Source organism: Dreissena polymorpha, chromosome 8 (genome assembly GCF_020536995.1).
Source record: "Dreissena polymorpha isolate Duluth1 chromosome 8, UMN_Dpol_1.0, whole genome shotgun sequence".
NCBI lineage: Eukaryota > Metazoa > Mollusca > Bivalvia > Myida > Dreissenidae > Dreissena > Dreissena polymorpha.
The window spans coordinates 2,138,871-2,163,080 of NC_068362.1; the positions used below are offsets into that span (position 1 = coordinate 2,138,871).

The 24,210-nt window shown below is 36.9% G+C and overlaps 1 protein-coding gene across 1 annotated transcript in view; it reads left to right on the forward strand.

Moving 5' to 3' along the window:
* The window catches only part of LOC127842891 (ciliogenesis and planar polarity effector 1-like), an 84,196-nt gene that overhangs the window by 41,356 nt on the left and 18,630 nt on the right, over positions 1-24,210 (forward strand). The window contains exons 28-40 of the mRNA XM_052372669.1: positions 1,426-1,580; positions 1,698-1,863; positions 3,992-4,852; positions 5,886-6,050; positions 6,561-6,837; positions 7,718-7,854; positions 8,516-8,636; positions 15,058-15,182; positions 18,314-18,458; positions 19,939-20,053; positions 20,560-20,704; positions 22,129-22,364; positions 24,122-24,147. Of these exons, the coding sequence (XP_052228629.1) occupies positions 1,426-1,580; positions 1,698-1,863; positions 3,992-4,852; positions 5,886-6,050; positions 6,561-6,837; positions 7,718-7,854; positions 8,516-8,636; positions 15,058-15,182; positions 18,314-18,458; positions 19,939-20,053; positions 20,560-20,704; positions 22,129-22,364; positions 24,122-24,147 (2,674 nt within the window). The remainder of the gene's footprint in view (positions 1-1,425; positions 1,581-1,697; positions 1,864-3,991; positions 4,853-5,885; positions 6,051-6,560; positions 6,838-7,717; positions 7,855-8,515; positions 8,637-15,057; positions 15,183-18,313; positions 18,459-19,938; positions 20,054-20,559; positions 20,705-22,128; positions 22,365-24,121; positions 24,148-24,210) is intronic.

The following is a 24,210-nucleotide window of genomic DNA, read 5'->3' on the forward strand; positions in this document are numbered from 1 at the left end:
CTTTTAAGCTTCCTAGTATTGTTTCACCAGAAGGAACTATATAGTGCGCAAATCTTGCTGACGTTAAAAAAACAACACCTGAAACCTGCAATCATTTAAACTTGGCAATGTTGGAAATTAAATTTTATTTCGGCTTTCGTCAGGATTATACCCTTCTTCCTATATTTTATACAAATCTCACAACTGGGTCAGTAAGACTGTAGAAATAATCAAATTATTTTAATGCTATGTTCTTTTTTTCCAATCTATCAGTTGGAGGCTTCAGCAACACTTTAGAACTGTATCTTTTGCTATATTGATCAATAAATGAAGTGATAATTTTACTATTAAACTCACCTGAGCAAAAAGTGCTCATGGAGAGCTTTTATGGTCACCTTTTATGCATCATCTGTCGTCCCTCGTGGGTTGTCAACATTTAAACACTCTAGAGGCCACGCTTAATGTCCTATCTTCATGAAACTTAGTCAGAAAATTTGTTCCAACGATATATTGTACTAGTTTAAAAATGGCTTCGGTCTGTTGAAAACATTATTGCCAGAGGGCGGGGCAGTTTTCCATATATTGCTATAATGAAACCTTGTCAACGCTCTAGAAGTCACTTTTTTGTGCAATCTAAATGAAACAAAGTCAGAACTCTTGGTCTAATTACTTCTCCGTGAAATTAAAAATATTTTGTTTTGTTCAAAAACATGGCTTCCATGGGAGGGGTGCAGTTTTCTTGATACGGCCATTCTTAAAACTTGTTGACACTATTTAAGCCACATATTTTGGCCAATCTTCATGAAACATGGTCAGAACATTTGTCCTAATCAATTCTCGGCTCAGTTTTAAACTGGGTCATGTAAATCCAAAAACTAGGTCACTAGGACAAATAAAACAACCATGTAAATACTCTAGAAGACACTTTTTTGGTCAAATTTTCATGAATCAGCTGGCACTTCTCAGTATACATTGTAGTTTAGTTAATTTGGGTCTCAATTGAGCACCTTAGGGCCCATTGCCCTCTTGTTTTCTAGTTCACAAGTGTTATTGGGCTTAAAAAAAAGATGTTATGTTTCTTTTGGAGTCTATGACAAAATGGTCATAAATGGTGTCGAAAATGGTAGACTTTTCCAAACTTTGCTCACATCAAGTCAGAACAAATATGAACAAACCTTATAATGAGCCAAGTTCTGGGAAAACAGGGCTAAATGAATGTGCTTTAAGTGCCATTTCAGATTAGCCTGTGCATTTGACACAGGCTAATTAGAGAAGACACTTTCTTTTTTGACTTGATTTTCATTTAGAAGAGACTCCTTTTAAACAATAATCAAGTTTAGATTGAAAGTATTTTCCCTGATCTGGGATAACACATAACATGCATGCTTGAAGCCCAGTTTGCACAGATATCTTATATTAATTATATCTTATGTATAATATATTTAGACGAGCACCCCATTGATGGGTAACAGTCCCAGCAGCAGACTACAGCGAAGTCACCAGGTGGAGTTGCAGTCAGCAGATGTATCCCGAGTAACCATGCCACCTGCTTTTGGTCTCCATGGCAACAACACGGCCCCACCCAGACCCCCTCATTACAGGTAGGAATGTGTATGAGCTTATTTTTGTGAGCCCTGTTCTAAGAAAAACTGGCTTATTGCATGTACATAAAGTGTTATACCAGAGCACGGCTCTATTATGTTTGCTCTCATTCCCAGGGGTGGACTTTTGGGAGGGGATCCCGCCCACACTGCCCCCTCTGTCATGAACGATGTGCAGGCTGGAACGCAGGCAGGGGCAGGTAATCCAGTCAATGTGCAGGGAATGGACCTGGCCCAGCAGTTACAGCTGATCGTGAGGGGAGAACTGAGGAGAATGATGGAGGTTAGCACTCTTTTTTGCAAATGATGATTATTGTTTTATTGAGGTTAGCTGCCATTGTTTGCAAATAATGATTCTTGATTTATGGATATTAGCTTTCTTGTTTGCCAATAATAATTCTTAGTTTTATTGAGGTAAGCTCCATTGCTTGCAAATCATAATTATTGTTTAATGGAGGTTAGCTCCCTTGTTTGCAAATAATAATTATTGTTTTCTGGAGTTTAGCTCCCTTGTTTGCAAATAGTAATTCTTGTTTTATGGATGTTATATCCCCTTGTTTGCAAATTATAATTTAGTTTTATGGAGGTTAGCTCCTTTCTTTGCAAATAACAATTATTTTTTTCTGAAGTTTATCTCCATTGTTTTAAAATTATAATTCTTGTTTTATGGATGTTATCTCTCCTTGTTTGCAAATTATAATTTAGTTTTATGGAGCTTAGCTCCCTTATTTGCAAATAACAACTATTGATTTCTGGAGTTTAGCTCCCTTGCTTGCAAAAAATAATTCTGGTTTTAGGGAGTTTTGCTCCCCATGTTTGCAAATCATAATAATTGGGTTAAATCCTCTTGTTTCAGATAAAAAAATATTGTCCTGTATATGTTTAAGTCTATGACAATACTCAGTGTTTGCTCTTCGGTGTTGTTCACATTTGCAACTTTCTTTGATGGCATTTATGTTTTTAAAGAACATTCACTGGATTACTGGATGCTGTGCATTTCTTTTAAAAGTGCCAATTTGTAAAGCTTTTATTTTGGGTGCAGGAGACAGTATATAAATATTACATGTCTGACAGGGTGACAGTAAATTTGTCAACTTGAGGAAATACTGTCAACCGAGGCGAAGCCAAGGTTGACAGTATTTTTCCAAAAGTTGACGAATTTACTGTCACCCTGTCAGACATGTAATTTTTATTTTATTATACCAAACAAACTATTCAAACATGAAGAATTTATATGAACCATGAACAATTTTTAATATTCAATAATTGTATTTAATTTCAGCAATAAACAACCATTAATATGTTGAGTGGTCGAGATTTTTGGGCCGAGCAAAATGAACTTTGCTTTATTCGGCATCGACCTAGTAATCGATTTATTCCATCAATTTTCTTAGTCGTCAATTATTTCTTTAAAAATACATTACCGAACCAGCTTTCCGTATTTTATTTTTATCACTTGATTACGCAATTTATGACGTACTCGTGTGACGTCATTTCGCTGACCAAACATTTTGGGATAACAATATGGAAGTGGTGGTTTTTTTAACAGTAAGATAATTATTTAAAGCATCGAACAAATCCAAAACGTATTTCGGATTGTGTGTTTGTCATGCATAACACCTTAAGAACAGACACTGGAAGTGTATATCGTTGTAACTTTATTGTTATTAGCATTGGATTAAAGTTGCCATTGAGGAAAGCGTGTCGTTGATGCTAAATTGATTTTTTTTATGACTCCTGTCAAAGCTTTAATAATGGCATTAATCTATTCTACAGCACAGTTTCAGCTGCAATTGATATTTTAATTATCCAAATACAATGGACATGCAAAACTGCGTACTGCGCATGCGCGAATGAGACAGTATTATTTTTTACCATTCCGCACGTGATTGCTAAGGTAGCGGGCGACAGTATTTTTTTGGACAGTATTTTTTTTTTCCGCTGGTGGCATGTGATTGCCAATGTAGCGGGCGACAGTATTTTTTGGACAGTAAATTTTTTCCCGCTGGGTATGACAGTATTTCTATGTCACGATGGCCTATGGGAGTTTAGCATTGTGAATAAAAGTGAGGTATAATAAAAATAATTGTATACCAGTAAAATAATTGCATATGAATTTCTTTTAATTCTGATAAACGCTTATGAATAGATGTGCATGTATTTATTTGTTAAAACTGAATTTATTTAATGTATCTCTTCAAAGGAAAAAGCTAGACAACCAGGCAGATCATTGTGCATTTCCTCAAGCTGTTCTAAAAATCATAAGCTTCTTCCTCAAAGGAATTAACTTCCAGAGAACTGCTCTATCCCCTTATCTCCTATGAAAGAAAAATAGAGAGACTTGCCTTTTGTATGTAATTCAAATTTACCTTATTAGTAGTAGTGTAAAAACATGTGTTTTTAATGCCCAGGTGCAGCACCAGAGCATGATTGCAATGATGGGGGCCCTAGATGGCGTTGCTCCCCCTATTGCTATGCAACAACTTCCAGCCAATCAGATGCCTGCCTATGTTCCTATGGAACCACCTTCAGCTAATCAGACGCCTGCTTATGCGTATGAGGAGATTCCACAGGAACAAGGTGGCAGGAGATCTCTCAAGGGAAAGAACTCCATTAGAAATGTTCTTGGAGAGCTGAGAAACTTGCAAGACGAAGAAAAGAAACAAACCAAGAAAAGGTCGAGGTCTTCGCCTGGGAAGGAGAACATGGTTGATTCTCCGTTGAGAATTTCTGAATTAAGGCCACAACAGAACATTGAGGTGTATAGAGTTGATGCTCCAGATGCTGCTGGAAACTTATATCCACATTTTTTACGCATTCAAGCTGAACGAGAAAGTGATGGTGTACGGTTTCCTCCAATACCAAGAAATGTGTGGGGGTCTCAGTTCAACTTTGTGCCGAGCCAAGACATTCCAGATATGCCACTACTCCAAGTGGATAGGACAGTTCCAGGGCACAAGTTCCCAGTTAGCCAGCGTAGTCAATCCTTGCCTCGATACATACCAGAACCTGGATTCTTCCATCCTGCTCCTCCACCGCCACAGTCAAATTTGCCTCGCCAGCCAAGTTTTCCGTTGTTTGGGACAACGGCCAGCTCAGACAGCGGCATAGGGATGCCGTTGCTACGGTTTCAGAATGAGGAGGAACGACAGGGGAGAGCACCAAGGTTTGGAGAGTTACTGCCCCCTGAACAGGTCATTGAGAGTGTGGGAGAGGCTGAGAAGAAGCTGCAGCTACGTGAGAGATACCTACGTGAATATCACCAACTGCAGGTAAAACACAATTTCTATCTTGATCTGGGGAAAATGGGGCTTAGTGCATGTGTTTAAAGTGTTATCCCAGATTAGTCTGTTGAATCCACATAGGCTTATTAAGGACAACACTTTCTGCTAGACTGGATATTCTTAAAGAAGAGACTTCCTTCAACAAAAAAATTGCATGGAAATGGAAAGTGTTGTCCTGATTAGCCTATGCAGACTGCATGAGCTAATCTACAGGGACCACACTTATGGCATATGCATCAAGCCCAGTTTTTCCAAAGCAAGGCTTATATTATTCTTTTTCTATTTTGTTTCATTAAGAAAAGAAATTATAAGTCCATTTTAATTGAAGAACTTTTTTTTCCAACCTTAATATTATTTCTCAACAATTTATCTTAATTTCTGTTGTTTGTTTTTGCATATATTCATTTATATTAAAGGATATGAAATTTGTCTTTATATTGAATTGTTGAAAATTTTTCCTAAAAAAAATCATGCTAATAAATGACTTTATTAGACCTTTTATAATTGGTTTTATCTTTAAAGTCATTGAATTAGAACAAATTTAAGTTTTTTAACAGACCTCGAAAGTTGAACAGTAAGTATTTTTGATATTAATGAAATAGAAAAAAATGAAGGTAAACATTACTTACACCATCAACCATTACTACTTATGGACTTGCCATTCGCCATAGGGAATAATTTATTACCACTGTACTTTAGAGAGTATAGCATGCATCCATGTATAATTCGCGCCCCATATTTAAATGTCTTAACGGATTCTGCATTGAACTTTAAATCAGCACCAACTTAGCAGTCAGAATAGCATTGTATCAATGTATAACAGTCAGAATAGCATTGTATCAATGTATAACGCACTCTTACTTTTTAAAATGAAATTTGGAGGGTTTTAATTGCGCATAATACACGATGAATTACGGTAATATCCAAATGAGGGCATAAGTCTCTGACTTTGAATTAATTATTCCTGTTCTTATTGTTTTGAAGGATAGTAATATTATTTAAAATGTAACAATTTCTTTAGGCTGAAAAGGCAACACAAGATTACAAGCGCCATTTTGGTGAGCATTTGTTGAAGATGGATCTTGAAGAGAGGCCAGACAAATCGGGAGTCGCCTCCCCTCAGAAGGCACAGAGAACCCCGTCTCCAAGGAAAACACCTCGTACACCTAGATCTGTCTCTGAACAAGTAAGTAAATATGAGCTTTGTTCTGGAAAAATGGGGCTTTAGGCATGTGTGTAAAGTGCATTTCAGATTAGTCGGCTCAGGCTAATGAGGGACGACATTTTCCTAAGTAATTGTATGTTTGCTATAAATGAAAATACCATTAAAGAATAAATTGTTGTCCCTGAGTAGCCTGTGCAGCCTGCACAGGCTTATCTGTGATGATAGTTTACACACATGCATCAAGCCGCATTTTCCCAAGACATAGCTCATAATTATTTGTGTATGTTATTAACACAAATATTACAAAAACTTGATTTCTTCAATTAGTACTAGACTGCAAGGACTAGATAAACTGTGTTTTATAAACTCTGTTTGTTTGTTTATTAATTTGTTTTTTTTGTCTGAAGAGTTTCTTGATCGTTTCAATTTACAATTCTGCATACTTGTACTTTTGTATTATTCTTTCATAGTAGAAATCTTATGTTTGCTATTATCAGAAATGTTGAAAATATATTTACTTTAATTAACTAGATATCTTCAAAATCATCAAAGAAATCAAAGAAAATGTTTGAGTTTGAACCAGAAGATAATTGGGATGATCAGCCAATCAGTGATGAGTTATCTGATGAGCAGCAGCCAATCAGTGAAAGGCCTTCTCAGAAACAACAAATCAGTGAGAGGCACTCTGCTAGGCAACCAATGGGAGAGGAGGAGGGGGAGGAGTCAGAGGCTGATGATATCACAGAGGCGGAGACTATGACAGAAGAAGAGGAGGAGCCTCTGCATGATGGATATGCCATCAAGCAAGGTAGGAGGGGTGTGGGGCTTATATTCTAAAGTTGTTTTAGTATTTTAAACATACTTTTAACCTTGATTCCATAAAATCCTGCCCCTTTTAGAGGCTCACTTGATTCTGATTCATGGACAAATCAAGTACTTGGTTAACTTGGATAGACTAGAAAAATTTCTCTCTTTAGGTGTGATCCAAAATGGCACCTCATAATTATAACGCAATCACTATACCATACTCTATCATCGTAACGGCGAAACTGGGCTAAATAAATGTCGTAAAGTGTTATCCCAGATTAGCATATGCAGTTTGCTAAGACTTATCAGGGACTACATTTACCCGGTAACAGCTTTTACAGAATGGAATAAGTGCTTCTAAACAATATACCAGTGTAAGTGGAAAGTGTCGTCCATGATGATATTCAGTAAGGAAACTTTAGGCACATGTATTTTGCCCAGTTTATCAAGAACAAGGCTGATATACCAAATTTTATGTTTTGCTGATTTGAAGTTCTATAAGGATGATGGTTTTTGCTGTTTTTGTGAAGCAAATTATAATGCAGAAGAATGTCATCACTTGCAACTTGTAAGTTTACTGAGAATTAAGCTACATAGATATCAAAATCACTGTTGATGAAATTATATAAATGGCAAAGAAACCAATTGAATAAATACGCGCTGGCTACTGGCTTTTATGACTGAACGACACTTACTGATATTCTCACTAAGGAATGTTGGTAATACATGTAATGGTACATATTCTTCAAACAGCACAGCTGTGTCATAGCAACACAGGTGTCAGAAATCTCATAGTAGCTTGTGTTACTCAGGTGTTTGAAAGAAATAGAGGAGTGTAAATTCTGTTCTGGTGTGTCAAAGTAATAAACTCCAATTGACAGGAGAGTTTGAGGCGTACCTTGCTCTGGAGAATGCCCTTGCCAAGACTAAGGACACCCATGCCAGGATCCAGCTGAAGACTGCCCTGAGGCTACAGAGGCAGAGAATGACCGAGAACTGGAAACGGCCCAAGGTCAAGGTAAATAGTGAATGCTATGCAGATGAGGCTTGCTGTGGGGAAATGGGTCTTAATGCATGTGCGTAAAGTTTCATCCCAAATTTGCCTGTGCAGTCTGCACAGGCTAATCAGGGACCAAACTATCTACTTCCATATAATTTTTCATTTAAAGGAAGTCTCTTGTTTATGAAAATCAAGTTTAGGCGAAAATTGTGATTCCAGATTTGCCTGTTCAGACTGCATAGACTAATCTGGGACTACACTTTACGCACATGCAATAAACTCTGTTTTCCCTGAGCCACACTCAGATCGTTGTGCCGTCTTCAAGGTCAAAGTTAAGGCTTGCAAAGTCGAATACATGTAATGGATATGTTGAAGCCTTAATTGCAGTCCTTTTGGCATCAAGATAAAAAGCTTCATCTATACAATTAAGTGAACCTTGAATCATACAAGTACAATTTAAAAGTTGCATAAGTTCAAATTCAATTCAAGCTATTACAAAAGAATGTTCTATTTACAGGGAGCTTCAAAATTTACAAGATGCCAACAGCAAAGACAAACTTAACTGATTTATAATTTTCAAGAATTTGCAATTTGATAGAAAATACTAAAATCATTTTCTTTATAACATGCTACCCATCAATAATTCCCTGTGATATGCAAAATCTCATTTTGATTTCAGGTTGATTTTGCCACCAATACAGCAGAGCAGCTCGACATGGGTACAGACCCAGAACATTTCCCACCTGAGCCTGCCCACGTGAGATATGCTGAGAAAGCAACCTCCATTACCAAGGATACTGGTCTGTGAACATTCTGTAGAATTGAGCCTCATTCTGGGAAAACTGGGCTTAATGCATCTGCATAGTGTTATCCCAGATAAGCCTGTGCTGTCAGTGCAGGCTAATCAGGGACAACACTCACCTTTATTTGATTTGTTTATTAATAGGAAGTCTTATCTAAACAAACATCCAGTTTAGGCCCAAAGTGTCGTCCCTGATTAGCCTGTGCGGACTGCATAGGCTTATCTGGGAAGACACTGAACACACATGCATTTAGCTCAGTTTACCTAGAACAAGGCTCAATTGCTTGCATGGTCATGGATATGGGTCATGGATAATTCTGTAGCATTACTTGCATTATCTCTGATATAGGTAATTGAATACAGTCAGGTCACTTGCTTGTAAATTTGTCAAATCTGTCATGATTAGGGGGAGAAAGGGTTCTGTGTAATATGGATTAGTCCTGACTCTTCCCTGACCCTGTATTAATTTACTGACCCTGTATTCTTAATACCTGTTAACCAATTTAAAGACATTGATTACATTGATTATGTGAGACAATCACATAACTTTACCTATCTTGTGTGCTTAAAGTATCTTCCCAGACAGGCTTATCATTGACAGCTCTTTCTGCATACATTGAATAGTTGTTAAGAAGAGACTTTCTTTAAACCAAAAAGTCCATCAATGTGGAAAGTGTCATTCTTTATAAGCTTGTGAGGACTGCACAGGCTAATCTGGTATTACACTTTACGCACATGCATGAGGCCAAGTTTTACCTGAGCGAGTCTCAGTTGTGTATTCCATACATTGTAGGTGTAGATCCTATACAGGAATATTCCATACATTGTAGGTGTAGATCCGATACAGGAATATTCCATACATTGTAGGTGTAGATCCTATACAGGAATATTCCATACATTGCAGGTGTTGATCCGATACAGGAATATTCCATACATTGTAGGTGTAGATCCTATACAGGAATATTCCATACATTGTAGGTGTAGATCCTATACGGGAATATTCCATACATTGTAGGTGTAGATCCGATACAGGAATATTCCATACATTGCAGGTGTTGATCCGATACAGGAATATTCCATACATAGTCGGTGTAGATCCTATACAGGAATATTCCATACATTGTAGGTGTAGATCCGATACAGGAATATTCCATACATTGTAGTGTAGATCAGATACAGTAATAGTCCATTACATTGTAGGTGTAGATCCTATACAGGAATATTTCATGTGTTGCAGGTGTAGATCCTATGCAGGAATATTCCATACATTGTAGGTGTAGATCCTATACAGGAATAGATCCATACATTGTAGGTGTAGATCCTATACAGGAATATTCCATACATTGTAGGTGTAGATCCTATACAGGAATATTCCATATATTGTAGGTGTAGATCCTATACAGGAATATTCCATACATTGTAGGTGTAGATCCTATACAGGAATATTCCATACATTGTAGGTGTAGATCCTATACAGGAATATTCCTTGTGTTGTAGGTGTAGATCCTGTACAGAAATATTCCATGTGTTGTAGGTGTAGATCCTATACAGGAATATTCCATACATTGTAGGTGTAGATCCTATACAGTAATTTCCATGTGTTGTAGGTGTAGATCCTATACAGGAATATTCCATATATTGTAGGTGTAGATCCTATACAGGAATATTCCATACATTGCAGGTGTAGATCCTATACAGGAATATTCCATACATTGTAGGTGTAGATCCTATACAGGAATATTCCATGTGTTGTAGGTGTAGATCCTATACAGGAATATTTCATACATTGCAGGTGTAGATCTGATACAGGAATATTCCATGTGTTGTAGGTGTAGATCCTATACAGGAATATTCCATGTGTTGTAGGTGTAGATCCTATACAGGAATATTCCATACATTGTAGGTGTAGATCCTATACTGGAATATTCCATGTGTTGTAGGTGTAGATCCAATACAGGAATATTCCATACATTGTAGGTGTAGATCCTATACAGGAATATTTCATACATTGTAGGTGTAGATCCTATACAGGAATATTCTATACATTGTAAGTGTAGATCCTATACAGGAATATTCCATGTGTTGTAGGTGTAGATCCTATACAGGAATATTCCATGTGTTGTAGGTGTAGATCCTATACAGGAATATTCCATGTGTTGTAGATGTAGATCCTATACAGGAATATTCCATACATTGCAGGTGTAGATCCTATACAGGAATATTCCATACATTGTAGGTGTAGATCCTATACAGGAATATTCCACGTGTTGTAGGTGTAGATCTGATACAGGAATATTCCATGTGTTGTAGGTGTAGATCCTACACAGGAATAGTCCATTACATTGTAGGTGTAGATCCTATACAGGAATATTCCATACATTGTAGGTGTAGATCTGATACAGGAATATTCAATGTGTTGTAGGTGTAGATCCTATACAGGAATATTCCATCTATTGCAGTTGTAGATCCGATACAGGAATATTCCATGTGTTGTAGGTGTAGATCCTATACAGGAATATTCCATGTGTTGTAGGTGTAGATCCTATACAGGAATATTCCATGTGTTGTAGGTGTAGATCCTATACAGGAATATTCCATACATTGTTGGTGTAGATCCTATACAGGAATATTCCATGTGTTGTAGTTGTAGATCCTATTCAGGAATATTCCATACATTGCAGGTGTTGATCCGATACAGGAATATTCCATACATTGTCGGTGTAGACCCTATACAGGAATATTCCATACATTGTAGGTGTAGATCCGATACAGGAATATTCCATACATTGTAGTGTAGATCAGATACAGGAATAGTCCATTACATTGTAGGTGTAGATCCTATACAGGAATATTTCATGTGTTGCAGGTGTAGATCCTATGCAGGAATATTCCATACATTGTAGGTGTAGATCCTATACAGGAATAGATCCATACATTGTAGGTGTAGATCCTATACAGGAATATTCCATACATTGTAGGTGTAGATCCTATACAGGAATATTCCATATATTGTAGGTGTAGATCCTATACAGGAATATTCCATACATTGTAGGTGTAGATCCTATACAGGAATATTCCATACATTGTAGGTGTAGATCCTATACAGGAATATTCCATGTGTTGTAGGTGTAGATCCTGTACAGAAATATTCCATGTGTTGTAGGTGTAGATCCTATACAGGAATATTCCATACATTGTAGGTGTAGATCCTATACAGTAATATTCCATGTGTTGTAGGTGTAGATCCTATACAGGAATATTCCATATATTGTAGGTGTAGATCCTATACAGGAATATTCCATACATTGCAGGTGTAGATCCTATACAGGAATATTCCATACATTGTAGGTGTAGATCCTATACAGGAATATTCCATGTGTTGTAGGTGTAGATCCTATACAGGAATATTCCATACATTGCAGGTGTAGATCTGATACAGGAATATTCCATGTGTTGTAGGTGTAGATCCTATACAGGAATATTCCATGTGTTGTAGGTGTAGATCCTATACAGGAATATTCCATACATTGTAGGTGTAGATCCTATACTGGAATATTCCATGTGTTGTAGGTGTAGATCCAATACAGGAATATTCCATACATTGTAGGTGTAGATCCTATACAGGAATATTCCATACATTGTAGGTGTAGATCCTATACAGGAATATTCTATAAATTGTAGGTGTAGATCCTATACAGGAATATTCCATGTGTTGTAGGTGTAGATCCTATACAGGAATATTCCATGTGTTGTAGGTGTAGATCCTATACAGGAATATTCCATGTGTTGTAGATGTAGATCCTATACAGGAATATTCCATACATTGCAGGTGTAGATCCTATACAGGAATATTCCATACATTGTAGGTGTAGATCCTATACAGGAATATTCCACGTGTTGTAGGTGTAGATCTGATACAGGAATATTCCATGTGTTGTAGGTGTAGATCCTATACAGGAATATTCCATGTGTTGTAGGTGTAGATCCTATACAGGAATATTCCATACATTGTAGGTGTAGATCTGATACAGGAATATTCAATGTGTTGTAGGTGTAGATCCTATACAGGAATATTCCATCTATTGCAGATGTAGATCCGATACAGGAATATTCCATGTGTTGTAGGTGTAGATCCTATACAGGAATATTCCATGTGTTGTAGGTGTAGATCCTATACAGGAATATTCCATGTGTTGTAGGTGTAGATCCTATACAGGAATATTCCATACATTGTTGGTGTAGATCCTATACAGGAATATTCCATGTGTTGTAGTTGTAGATCCTATTCAGGAATATTCCATACATTGTAGGTGTAGATCTGATACAGGAATATTCCATGTGTTGTAGGTGTAGATCCTATACAGGAATATTCCATGTGTTGTAGGTGTAGATCCTATACAGGAATATTCCATGTGTTGTAGGTGTAGATCCTTTACAGGAATATTCCATGTGTTGTAGGTGTAGATCCTATACAGGAATATTCCATGTGTTGTAGGTGTAGATTCTATACAGGAATATTCCATACATTGTAGGTGTAGATCCTATACAGGAATATTCCATACATTGCAGGTGTTGATCCGATACAGGAATATTCCACGTGTTGTAGGTGTAGATCATATACAGGAATATTCCATGTGTTGTAGGTGTAGATCCTATACAGGAATATTCCATGTGTTGTAGGTGTAGATTCTATGCAGGAATATTCCATACATTGTAGGTGTAGATCCTATACAGGAATATTCCATACATTGCAGGTGTTGATCCTATACAGGAATATTCCATGTGTTGTAGGTGTAGATCCTATACAGGAATATTCCATGTGTTGTAGGTGTAGATTCTATACAGGAATATTCCATACATTGTAGGTGTAGATCCTATACAGGAATATTCCATACATTGTAGGTGTAGATCCTATACAGGAATATTCTATACATTGTAGGTGTAGATCCTATACAGGAATATTCCATGTGTTGTAGGTGTAGATCCTATACAGGAATATTCCATGTGTTGTAGGTGTAGATCCTATACAGGAATATTCCATGTGTTGTAGATGTAGATCCTATACAGGAATATTCCATACATTGCAGGTGTAGATCCTATACAGGAATATTCCATACATTGTAGGTGCAGATCCTATACAGGAATATTCCACGTGTTGTAGGTGTAGATCTGATACAGGAATATTCCATGTGTTGTAGGTGTAGATCCTATACAGGAATATTCCATGTGTTGTAGGTGTAGATCCTATACAGGAATATTCCATACATTGTAGGTGTAGATCTGATACAGGAATATTCAATGTGTTGTAGGTGTAGATCCTATACAGGAATATTCCATCTATTGCAGATGTAGATCCGATACAGGAATATTCCATGTGTTGTAGGTGTAGATCCTATACAGGAATATTCCATGTGTTGTAGGTGTAGATCCTATACAGGAATATTCCATGTGTTGTAGGTGTAGATCCTATACAGGAATATTCCATACATTGTTGGTGTAGATCCTATACAGGAATATTCCATGTGTTGTAGTTGTAGATCCTATTCAGGAATATTCCATACATTGTAGGTGTAGATCTGATACAGGAATATTCCATGTGTTGTAGGTGTAGATCCTATACAGGAATATTCCATGTGTTGTAGGTGTAGATCCTATACAGGAATATTCCATGTGTTGTAGGTGTAGATCCTTTACAGGAATATTCCATGTGTTGTAGGTGTAGATCCTATACAGGAATATTCCATGTGTTGTAGGTGTAGATTCTATACAGGAATATTCCATACATTGTAGGTGTAGATCCTATACAGGAATATTCCATACATTGCAGGTGTTGATCCGATACAGGAATATTCCACGTGTTGTAGGTGTAGATCATATACAGGAATATTCCATGTGTTGTAGGTGTAGATCCTATACAGGAATATTCCATGTGTTGTAGGTGTAGATTCTATACAGGAATATTCCATACATTGTAGGTGTAGATCCTATACAGGAATATTCCATACATTGCAGGTGTTGATCCTATACAGGAATATTCCATGTGTTGTAGGTGTAGATCCTATACAGGAATATTCCATGTGTTGTAGGTGTAGATTCTATACAGGAATATTCCATACATTGTAGGTGTAGATCCTATACAGGAATATTCCATACATTGTAGGTGTAGATCCTATACAGGAATATTCCACGTGTTGTAGGTGTAGATCCTATACAGGAATATTCCATGTATTGTAGGTGTAGATCCTATACAGGAATAGTCCATGTGTTGTAGGTGTAGATCCTATACAGGAATATTCCATGTGTTGTAGGTGTGGATCCTATACAGGAATATTCCATGTGTTGTAGGTGTAGATCCTATACAGGAATATTCCATACATTGTTGGTGTAGATCCTATTCAGGAATATTCCATGTGTTGTAGGTGTAGATCCGATACAGGAGGCTGTGATAGAGTACAACCAGAGTAGACAGCCCAACGTCCTCCCACCAGACATCTACATGGGGCTGAGATTCAACGAGCATGACCAGGCCTCTGCCAAGCAACAGGTACGTTTCAATGGCTTTGGCTGATCTAAGTATCACAAACATACTAAAGTTAATATTCTGACTTAACTGTGAGTTTTTTCCCAATTTTTGAGATGGGTTTGACCATCATGCTCAATTTGGTTTTGATTAAAGCTTTTCTGAGTTTTGTGTTCAACTCAAGATTGAGTTTGAGGAAGAATGTAGGCATATTATTATAGCTAATATTTAAGATTGTAGCTAATATTTAAGATTGTAGCTAATATTTAAGATTGTAGCTAATATTTGTTCTTGAACGGACTGACTTCCTCAATACTCAGCTGGGTTGGAACTCAAATCTCATCTTTTGAGATGAGCAAAAAAAAAAGAGAACCTCCTTCATAATAGGTCCTATTTTGGACCTTGTCAAGGCAACAGGCATGTTTGAAGGGCCTTTTTGGGTCATTTCAGGGCCTTTAAAAGAATGGTTTTGGTCACGATCATCAGATTTGTTAAAATTTATTTCAATGAGAAATTTTTGTGTTCTATTTCGGAAATCTTTAGGGATACAAAATTGGCATTGATCATTGGATTAACAATTTTATTTTTTTTAATGAATACAATTATTGTTTGATACATTTCAATTAGGCAATTCCTACATTTTATTAATTAATTATTTTTTTAGATTCTGTTTATCTGGCCAAAGATTTTGTCTCATATTTAACCTAATTAATAGTATAAATTAATTATATTAACACTATAATGTGATACTGCATAAACATGGGATGAAGAAGTACTGAATTTTTGTTACATCAATTGACATTACTCCGTGAATGGATGAAATTTTATCCTCCGCCAAAGGCGGAGAGATATAAAATTGGACTTGTCCGTCGGTCCGTTCATCTGTCATTCCGGCAGTACGTCTGTCCGTCTGTCACTAAAATTTTGGTGGCTATTTCTGAGAAACTATATGAGATATCAACATGAAACTTCATATGTGTATAGACATCATTCAGGAGAAGTGCCATGCACATGGGTCATAATCATACACTTTCTTAAATAAGAGTTATTGCCCTTTGTTTTTTTATGATTTACCTTTTCAGGGCTATATTTCAGATACAAAACAAGACTTTGACATGAAACTTCATGGGTGTTTTGATATCAATGATGCAAAGTGCCATGCACAAGAATCACAACCCTACACTTTCTTAAATTAGAGTTATTGCTCTTTGTTGTTTTTGTATTATGTAACTTTTTAGGGCTATATCTCAGATACACTACATGATTTCAATATGATACTGCATAGGTGTATTGATACCAATAAGGAAAACTGCAATTCATAAAAACAATTACCCTACACTAAAATATTTTTAACCAGGTTTTCCGAAGGAAAAAACTGGTTATTAGATTGGCGAATGCGGGCGGGCTGGCTGGCTGGCTGGCGGGCTGGCTGGCTGGCTGGCGGGCTGGCGGAACAAGCTTGTCCGGGCCATAACTATGTCGTTCATTGTCAGATTTTAAAATCATTTGGCACATTTGTTCACCATCATTGGACGGTGTGTCGCGCGAAATAATTACGTCGATATCTCCAAGGTCAAGGTCACACTTTGAGTTCAAAGGTCAAAAATGGCCATAAATGAGCTTGTTCTGGCCATAACTATGTCATTCATTGTGAGATTTTAAAATCATTTGGCACATTTGTTCACCATCATGGGACGGTGTGTCGCACGAAAGAATCACGTCAATATCTCCAATGTCAAGGTCGCCACGACTAAAAATAGATTTTTTTTTTAAAACAAACTTACAAAGGGGGTTAATTTTGTTTGTTCATTTCAAAAGTTCAGTTTGAGTTTTCTCCCTTTATCAGATTTTTTTTTCACAATGAAAACCTGGTTTTGTGACAATTTTGTCCCTTGTTTTATGATTATACCATATATAGGGATTTGCACCAACAGATAGACAAACTTTATTTGGCAAGGTATATCAATTCAACTACACTTCAACACCTTTATTTCGAAGTCGTGGGGACCGTTAAAAAAACTTCGGATTAACGATAATTCGAAATAAACATTTGACAGAAGACTTCTTTGATTCCTTAAAAATAAAACGTTGTGGAATGCGCATGGTTGGGTTACACGCTTACTTAAAAACGTAAACTAGTCAGATAGCAATATATTTCTACTCGTAACAAACGGGGGAATAAAACGATTCTTTTTCTTGTTTTTATTTTTCTCTAATTACAGAACATATAAAATAAAACGAATAGCACAAATTATCAGACATACATACATATGCATACATTTTCGGAAATAAATTAACCTTTTTTTTAATAATACGCGATGTCTCTCTGAACACCGGCGTTCGCGCAGACGACAAAGGTGTTATTATCAGCTTTTGACGCGCCACGACAAAGGTGTGAAATTACGCTCAGTATTTTGCAGTTTTGACTTCGGATTAAAGATTGATAATTAGGTGCAAATTATAGTGTTGGGACCGACAGAATCACTTCGAATTAACGATTTCTTCGGTTTAACGAAGTTCGGATTAACAATGAAATTTTACATTAAACAAACAAGAATCAAAATCGGGACCAGAAAAATACTTGGAAATAACGGTGACTTCGGATTATCGGTGTTCGAAATAACGGTGTTGAAGTGTAATTTGCATGTTTATTTTTGGAATGGGAACATCATTATGCCAGTAATTGTTATGATACCAAAGATCTCTATAGCTGTTCTCATAAAAGTAAGATTTTAGCAGGCAGATATTAAATATGCAACAAACAAGATTCTTGATAAATACAATTCTTAGATAAACTGAGCCCTGCTCTGGGATAACAGGCTTAATGCTTGTGCAGTCTTCACAGGCTTAATGCATGGGCAGTCTCCACAGGCTTAATGCATGTGCAGTCTCCACAGGCTTAATGCATGTGCAGTCTCCACAGGCTTAATGCATGTGCAGTCTCCACAGGCTTAATGCATGTGCAGTCTCCACAGGCTTAATGCATGTGCAGTCTCCACAGGCTTATCAGTGTTGACACATTCAACTTTTATGTGTTTTTTCATTAAAAGGAAGTTTCTTCTAAGCGAAAATCCACTTGAGGCTAAAAGTATCACATGAATTAAGCCCCTTTTTTCCCAGATTATGGCTCAAGTTCTTTTGTCATTTTCCAACAGGGTGAACGTGGACGTAGCTACCTGAATGTGGTTGACCTCAATGCGTCTTCTGTGCTCAATGACCTCAGAGAGCGACCCGAGACTACTGAACCACGACTTGATGTGTCTCTTACAGAAGAACAGATGAGGTTGAGGAGTAGGATTGGTAGGTGGAACAGCATCTTGATTGGTTGAGAATAAGAAGTCGGGTCAGTAGGTGGAACAGCCTCTTGATTTGTTGAAAATTTGGAGTAAGATTTAAAGGTGGAGCAGCCTCTTGATTTGCTGAGAATTAGGAGTAGGATTTGTGGGTGGAACAGCTTATTGATTATTGAGATTGAGGAGAAGATTTGTGACGATTTATGAGTAGGATTGGTAGGTGGAACAGCCGGTTTTTTTTTTTTTAATGATGAGTAGGATTGGTAGGTGGAACAGCCTCTTGATTAATTGAGATTTAGGAATAGGATTAGTAGGTGGAACAGCCTCTTGATTTTTTAGATTGAGGAGAAGAATTGGTAGTTGGAACAGTCTTGATTTGTTACCTCATGTAGAAGGCGTTAAATTTCTGGATGGGACAGCCATTTTGGATGAGCCTATATGCCCGTTACTAAAAATGCATTTAAACAATACTTGTTTTCTCATTTCTGTAGAATCTCTTATTTTTTCCAGAGGTCTTTTTTTTACGTTTTTTGGTTTCATAATTGCGTGAACTTGAGAACATATCCCAGTACTTGGATAGAGGGAAAATGCATGTTATTCCAGGTTTTTTGCAAAACACCAATTGTTGTTGGTATGGTTACAGAAATAAGTGATAACTATAATCTTGATTGTGCATAACTCCAAAATATTCAACCTAGATGGATGAAAACCGGTGTGTGTATAGAGGGCAATATGCTGAATATGCCTTTGTTTTTTTTTGTCTTGCCAAAATTGTGATTGCTATGGTTACAGAAATAATTGAAAACTGAAATCTGCATTTTGCCATAACTTAACCTTGTTAGCTTGGTCAATGAAACATTAGTTGTATCATCCTTAAACTAATGCATCTTCATTGTGAATTGTGAGTTTTTAAGCTTGAATTTACTACTGCGTCTTTATATCCGCAATAAAATCCTTGGCAAAATATATAGCTTAAAAATTGTGAGATTTCACAAAAGATTGGATAAGACTTAAGGTTTAACATAGAACGTGGTAGAAGATTTTATGATACCTGAATAATGGCACGTCATTGTGAACTGACCGGTGGAAGAAACCTCTGTTTATACTTTCGTTGTCAGTATGAGGAAAAATGAACACATTTATTTTTGCTATTTAATGTAAAAAACATGACAAGATTGATGCAATTTGAATGTTTATAGGTAAGCAGCTCTATGGGAAAACTGGGCTGTACAGGCTAATCAGGGTTGACACTTTCTTTTTATACTTGGTTTGTTTAGAAGAGATTTCTTTTAAAGGAAAAATCCATAAAGGCTGAAAGTGTTGTCCAAGATAAGCCTGTGTGGGCTTCACAGGCTAATCTGGGATAACACTTTACAAAAAATTCATTATGCCCAGTTTGGCCTGAACAATTCTCATATAAAAAGCATGACTAGGTTAATGCAATTTGAAACTTTATAGATGACAACCTTCTCAATGTTGTGTTGCAGCTCAAGAAGAGAGAGCAAGGACCTCATATGAGGCGCCTGTGATTGAGCGTCCAACCCGAGCAGATGCCCTCACTGTGAAGATGTTTGAGACCAAAACACATGATGGGCAAGACAGGTATGCAGGGGCTTATTATCCAGGGGCAGTGTATGGCTACATTTGCGCACAGAGCCAAAATGTCCATCTAAGTGAGCAGCAAGATGTCGATTAAGTTAGCCTTGAACTATTTTTATATAATGTTGAGTTTTTTTAACCACATTCATTTGAGTGAGTCCATTTAAGTAAGTAATTGTTTATGATAAGTTTACAATTAGTTATCACAGAGCAGAATTTGGTGCAAAAAAAACACAAATCTGTGAAGAAGTCCCATACCCCTTTCCTTCTCAGAAGCAAAGTAGAAATGACTATACATGTATGCAACTAGCACAAAAACAACAATCTGCTGGTAACTCGCTGTCTGTTCAGGTTGCTGTTTGCTGCTTATCAGTATCTTAGAGTTTTAAATGAAGTCTCTAAAAGTTGAACCTGTAAATTTTTTTTTTATTTAAAATGGTTTTCTAAGGAATTACAAAGGAGTCTAAATGAGCAGTTAAGGGTTAACATGACATGCTCCCGTTTATCAGGTTCACGATGGCAATTGTACCACGGGACAGCATGCCGGAGTCCAAGTTTATCATTATGCAGCGTCTGCGCGAGATGAACTCACAGCTGGCGGCCATTGACCACATGTCCAACAACATCGAACGGGAATTCAAGAGCACCAGATTGGTATGATAAGCTTTCAATAATCCATGGGCAGGTAATTAATGCAAAAAAACAACATATGATTACAAGGGAGACAACTATGAAAACAATAATTATTGACCAGTTACATTTGCATCTTATGATAATGACCTTGTTGGCTAGAGTATTCAAGCATATGCACACAAAAGGTTTACATTATGGCCTCATTTTACATTGAATATATTATTTATTAATTAAGAGGAAACTTCAATGTTATATTTTTATGTCGCCCAGTCTATACTGGGTGACATATTATTGTTTTTGCCCTGTCTGTTTGTTGGTTTGTTTGCGTCAAACTTTAACATTGGCCATAATATTGCAATATTGAAGATAGCAACTTGATATTTGGCATGCATGTGTATCTCATGGAGCTGCACATTTTGAGTGGTGAAAGGTCAAGGTCATTCTTCAAGGTCAAATATATGGGGGTAGACATAGTGGTTCATGAACACATCTTGTTTATATTAAAATATCCGAATTTTATGAAATATTATTATGTTATAGGGTTAAATAAATAATTATTGTTAGTTACTACTGTGGTAGTATTTTGTTAAACAGGTTTTCCGAAGGAAAAAACTGGTTATTACATTGGCCAATGTCGGCAGGCGGGCTGGCGGGTCGAACAAGCTTGTCTGGGCCATAACTTTGTCGTTCATTGTCAGATTTTGAAATCATTTGGCACATTTGTTCACCATCATTAGACGGTGTGTTGCGCGCAAGAATTACATCGATATCTCCAAGGTCAAGGTCACAATTTGAGTTTGAAGGTAAATAATGGCCATAAATGAGCTTGTCCGGGCCATTACTTTGTCATTCATTGTGAGATTTTAAAATCATTTGGCACATTTGTTCACCATCATTAGACGGTGTGTCGTGCGAAAGAATCACGTCAATATCTCCAAGGTCAAGGTCACAATTTGAGTTTGAAGGTCAAAAATGGCCATAAATGAGCTTGTCTGGGCCATTACTATGTCATTCATTGTGACATTTTAAAATCATTTGGCACATTTATTTACCATGATTGGACGGTGTGTCGCGCAAAAGAATAACGTCAATATCTCCAAGGTCAAGGTCGCCACAACTAAAAATAGATTGATTCTGAAACAACTATGTAACTATGAACAATCAGTAACAATGCACATTTTGATTTTGAGTCGTCTCTCTTTATCAGACTTTTTTTTCTAATTGACATCAAGGTCAATTTTTCACAAGGGGGTTAACAATTCACATTTTGAATTGTCTCCCTTTATCAGACTTTTTTTCAACTGAAAACCTGGTTTTGTGACAATTTTGTCCCTTGTTTGTCATAAATTAATTTGCATGGATTAGGGTTAGGGTATCTCAATTGAAGCAATACATATGCAATATTGTGATTATTAATGCACATCCAAACACACCGATGATTCCAGGCTATACACACTCTGGAAGAGATGACCGAAGCCATGCAGCCCCCCAGAAAACAAGACCTTGATGACATTGATGAAGATGTCCCAGAGAGGCTTGTTGATTCTCGGTCAGACACCCGCTCAGAGTCGCGAACTTTGACCCCTCAGCTCTCTGCCAAATCCCCGATCCCTAGCGTACGGACTACCGCAAGGTCAACTGGGAGGTCGAAGAAATCGGCCCGAGATCAAAAGAAAGAAATGTAAGAATAGATGACATATACAATAGTATTAAAGAAACACTGAGATATGCAATAGTATTGTACCTCACTTATTCAACATCCAAATGGAACGGTGCTTTCTTAGGCTGACAATGTGAGCTTTTGCTGGAGAAGAATGAATTTTTATGCCCCCGGTAGGGTGGCATATAGCAGTTGAACTGTCCGTCTGTCAGACAGTCCGTCCGTCCGTCTGTCCGTCCGAAAACTTGAACATTGGCCATAACTTTTGCAATATTGAAGATAGCAACTTGATATTTGGCATGCATGTGTATCTCATGAAGCTGCACATTTTGAGTGGTGAAAGGTCAAGGTCATCCTTCAAGGTCAAAGGTCAAAAAACAAAATCCATGGGAAGTAACAAGCTTTAAAGGGAGATAATTTCTATTTTATATCCTATGGCAGGTACAGATCATTTTCACAAGGGAAGTAATCTTTTTTTAAAGGATATAATCTAAAACAAAGTTTAAGGTCAAGGTTACCCTTTAAGGTCAAAAGTCAAAAAATACAATCCAAGGTAAGTAATAAGCTATAAAAGGAAGATAATATCTAAACCTGCCAAATGATATATTGAAATTTTATTTCGAAGCGGCGCAATAGCGGGCATTGTGTTTCTGACAAACACATCTCTTGTTTTTTACATAAGCCGCATTCCTGGAAAACTGGGCTCAATGCATGTGCTTATAGTTTGGTCCCAGATTAGCCTGTGCAATCTGCAATAAGGGACATGTTTTGATTTCACAGTTTATTGTGTTTAAAGGAAGTCTCTTTTAAACAAAAATCCAATTTAGCCTGAAAATTGCCTCACATGCGAATCTGGGACAACACTTTACGCACATGCATTAAGCCCAGTTTTCAGTGAGTGAAGCTCATGAAAAGAAATCTGATAGGCCCTGATAGTAATCTTGCTATGGTGTCATTGAAACATTCCATAATGCTGTGAACAAGCAACAACATGCTAAATATCTCCATATATAGTCAGTTTATGTTTTTAAGTGATCTTGTTTTTTTATACCAGTTTTTCAAATGATTTTAACTGTTGTGACTTGTTTCACTGATTTAAAATTATATAAATTCTGTTTGGTTTCAAATTTAAGTCAATATGTAACACCTCTCAACTTGTTTGAAATGATATTTTTACATATGTTCTTTATAGTATTTTTTTATGGTTTTCAAATGTTGTTCTTGTTATCTTTCACCTTGTTGTAAATAACAATTTTAAAAGCATTATTATTTGTAGGACAGTTTTTTGTAATTTGAGGGTATCTTATTGGAATTTGATCAAAGTAAATTCCTCTTTTTTTTCCCAAAATTAGAAACCCCCACAATTTACATGTCCAGGAAAAATTCATGATTTGAAAAACCACACAATTTCACTCAGACAAATATCAGAGACTTAGCAGAATAAATGGGTTGTTAAGTAGAGATCTACTGTAGGTTCTTGTGATTTTCTTCAAATTTTCTTCAGATTTGCGTGTCTGATATTTCAAATATGAGCAGCAATATCTACTAAAATCAACTTGATTTACAAAGTCCACACATGCTCATAAGGGACAACACTTTCTATCTACACTGAGTTTTCGTCAAGGAGCGACCTCTTCTAAATAAAAATTCCATAAAAGCGGCAAGACTTGTCCCTGATAAGCCTGTGCAAACTGCAGAGACCAATATGGGATAACACTTGACACACATGCATTAAGCTCTGTGTCCCCAGAAGAAGACTGACTTGTGTGTGTTTGCAGGTCAGCAGAGCTTGCCAGGGTGTCAGGTCTCAGTGGTATCAAGACTGACTTGTGTGTGTTTGCAGGTCAGCAGAGCTTGCCAGGCTGTC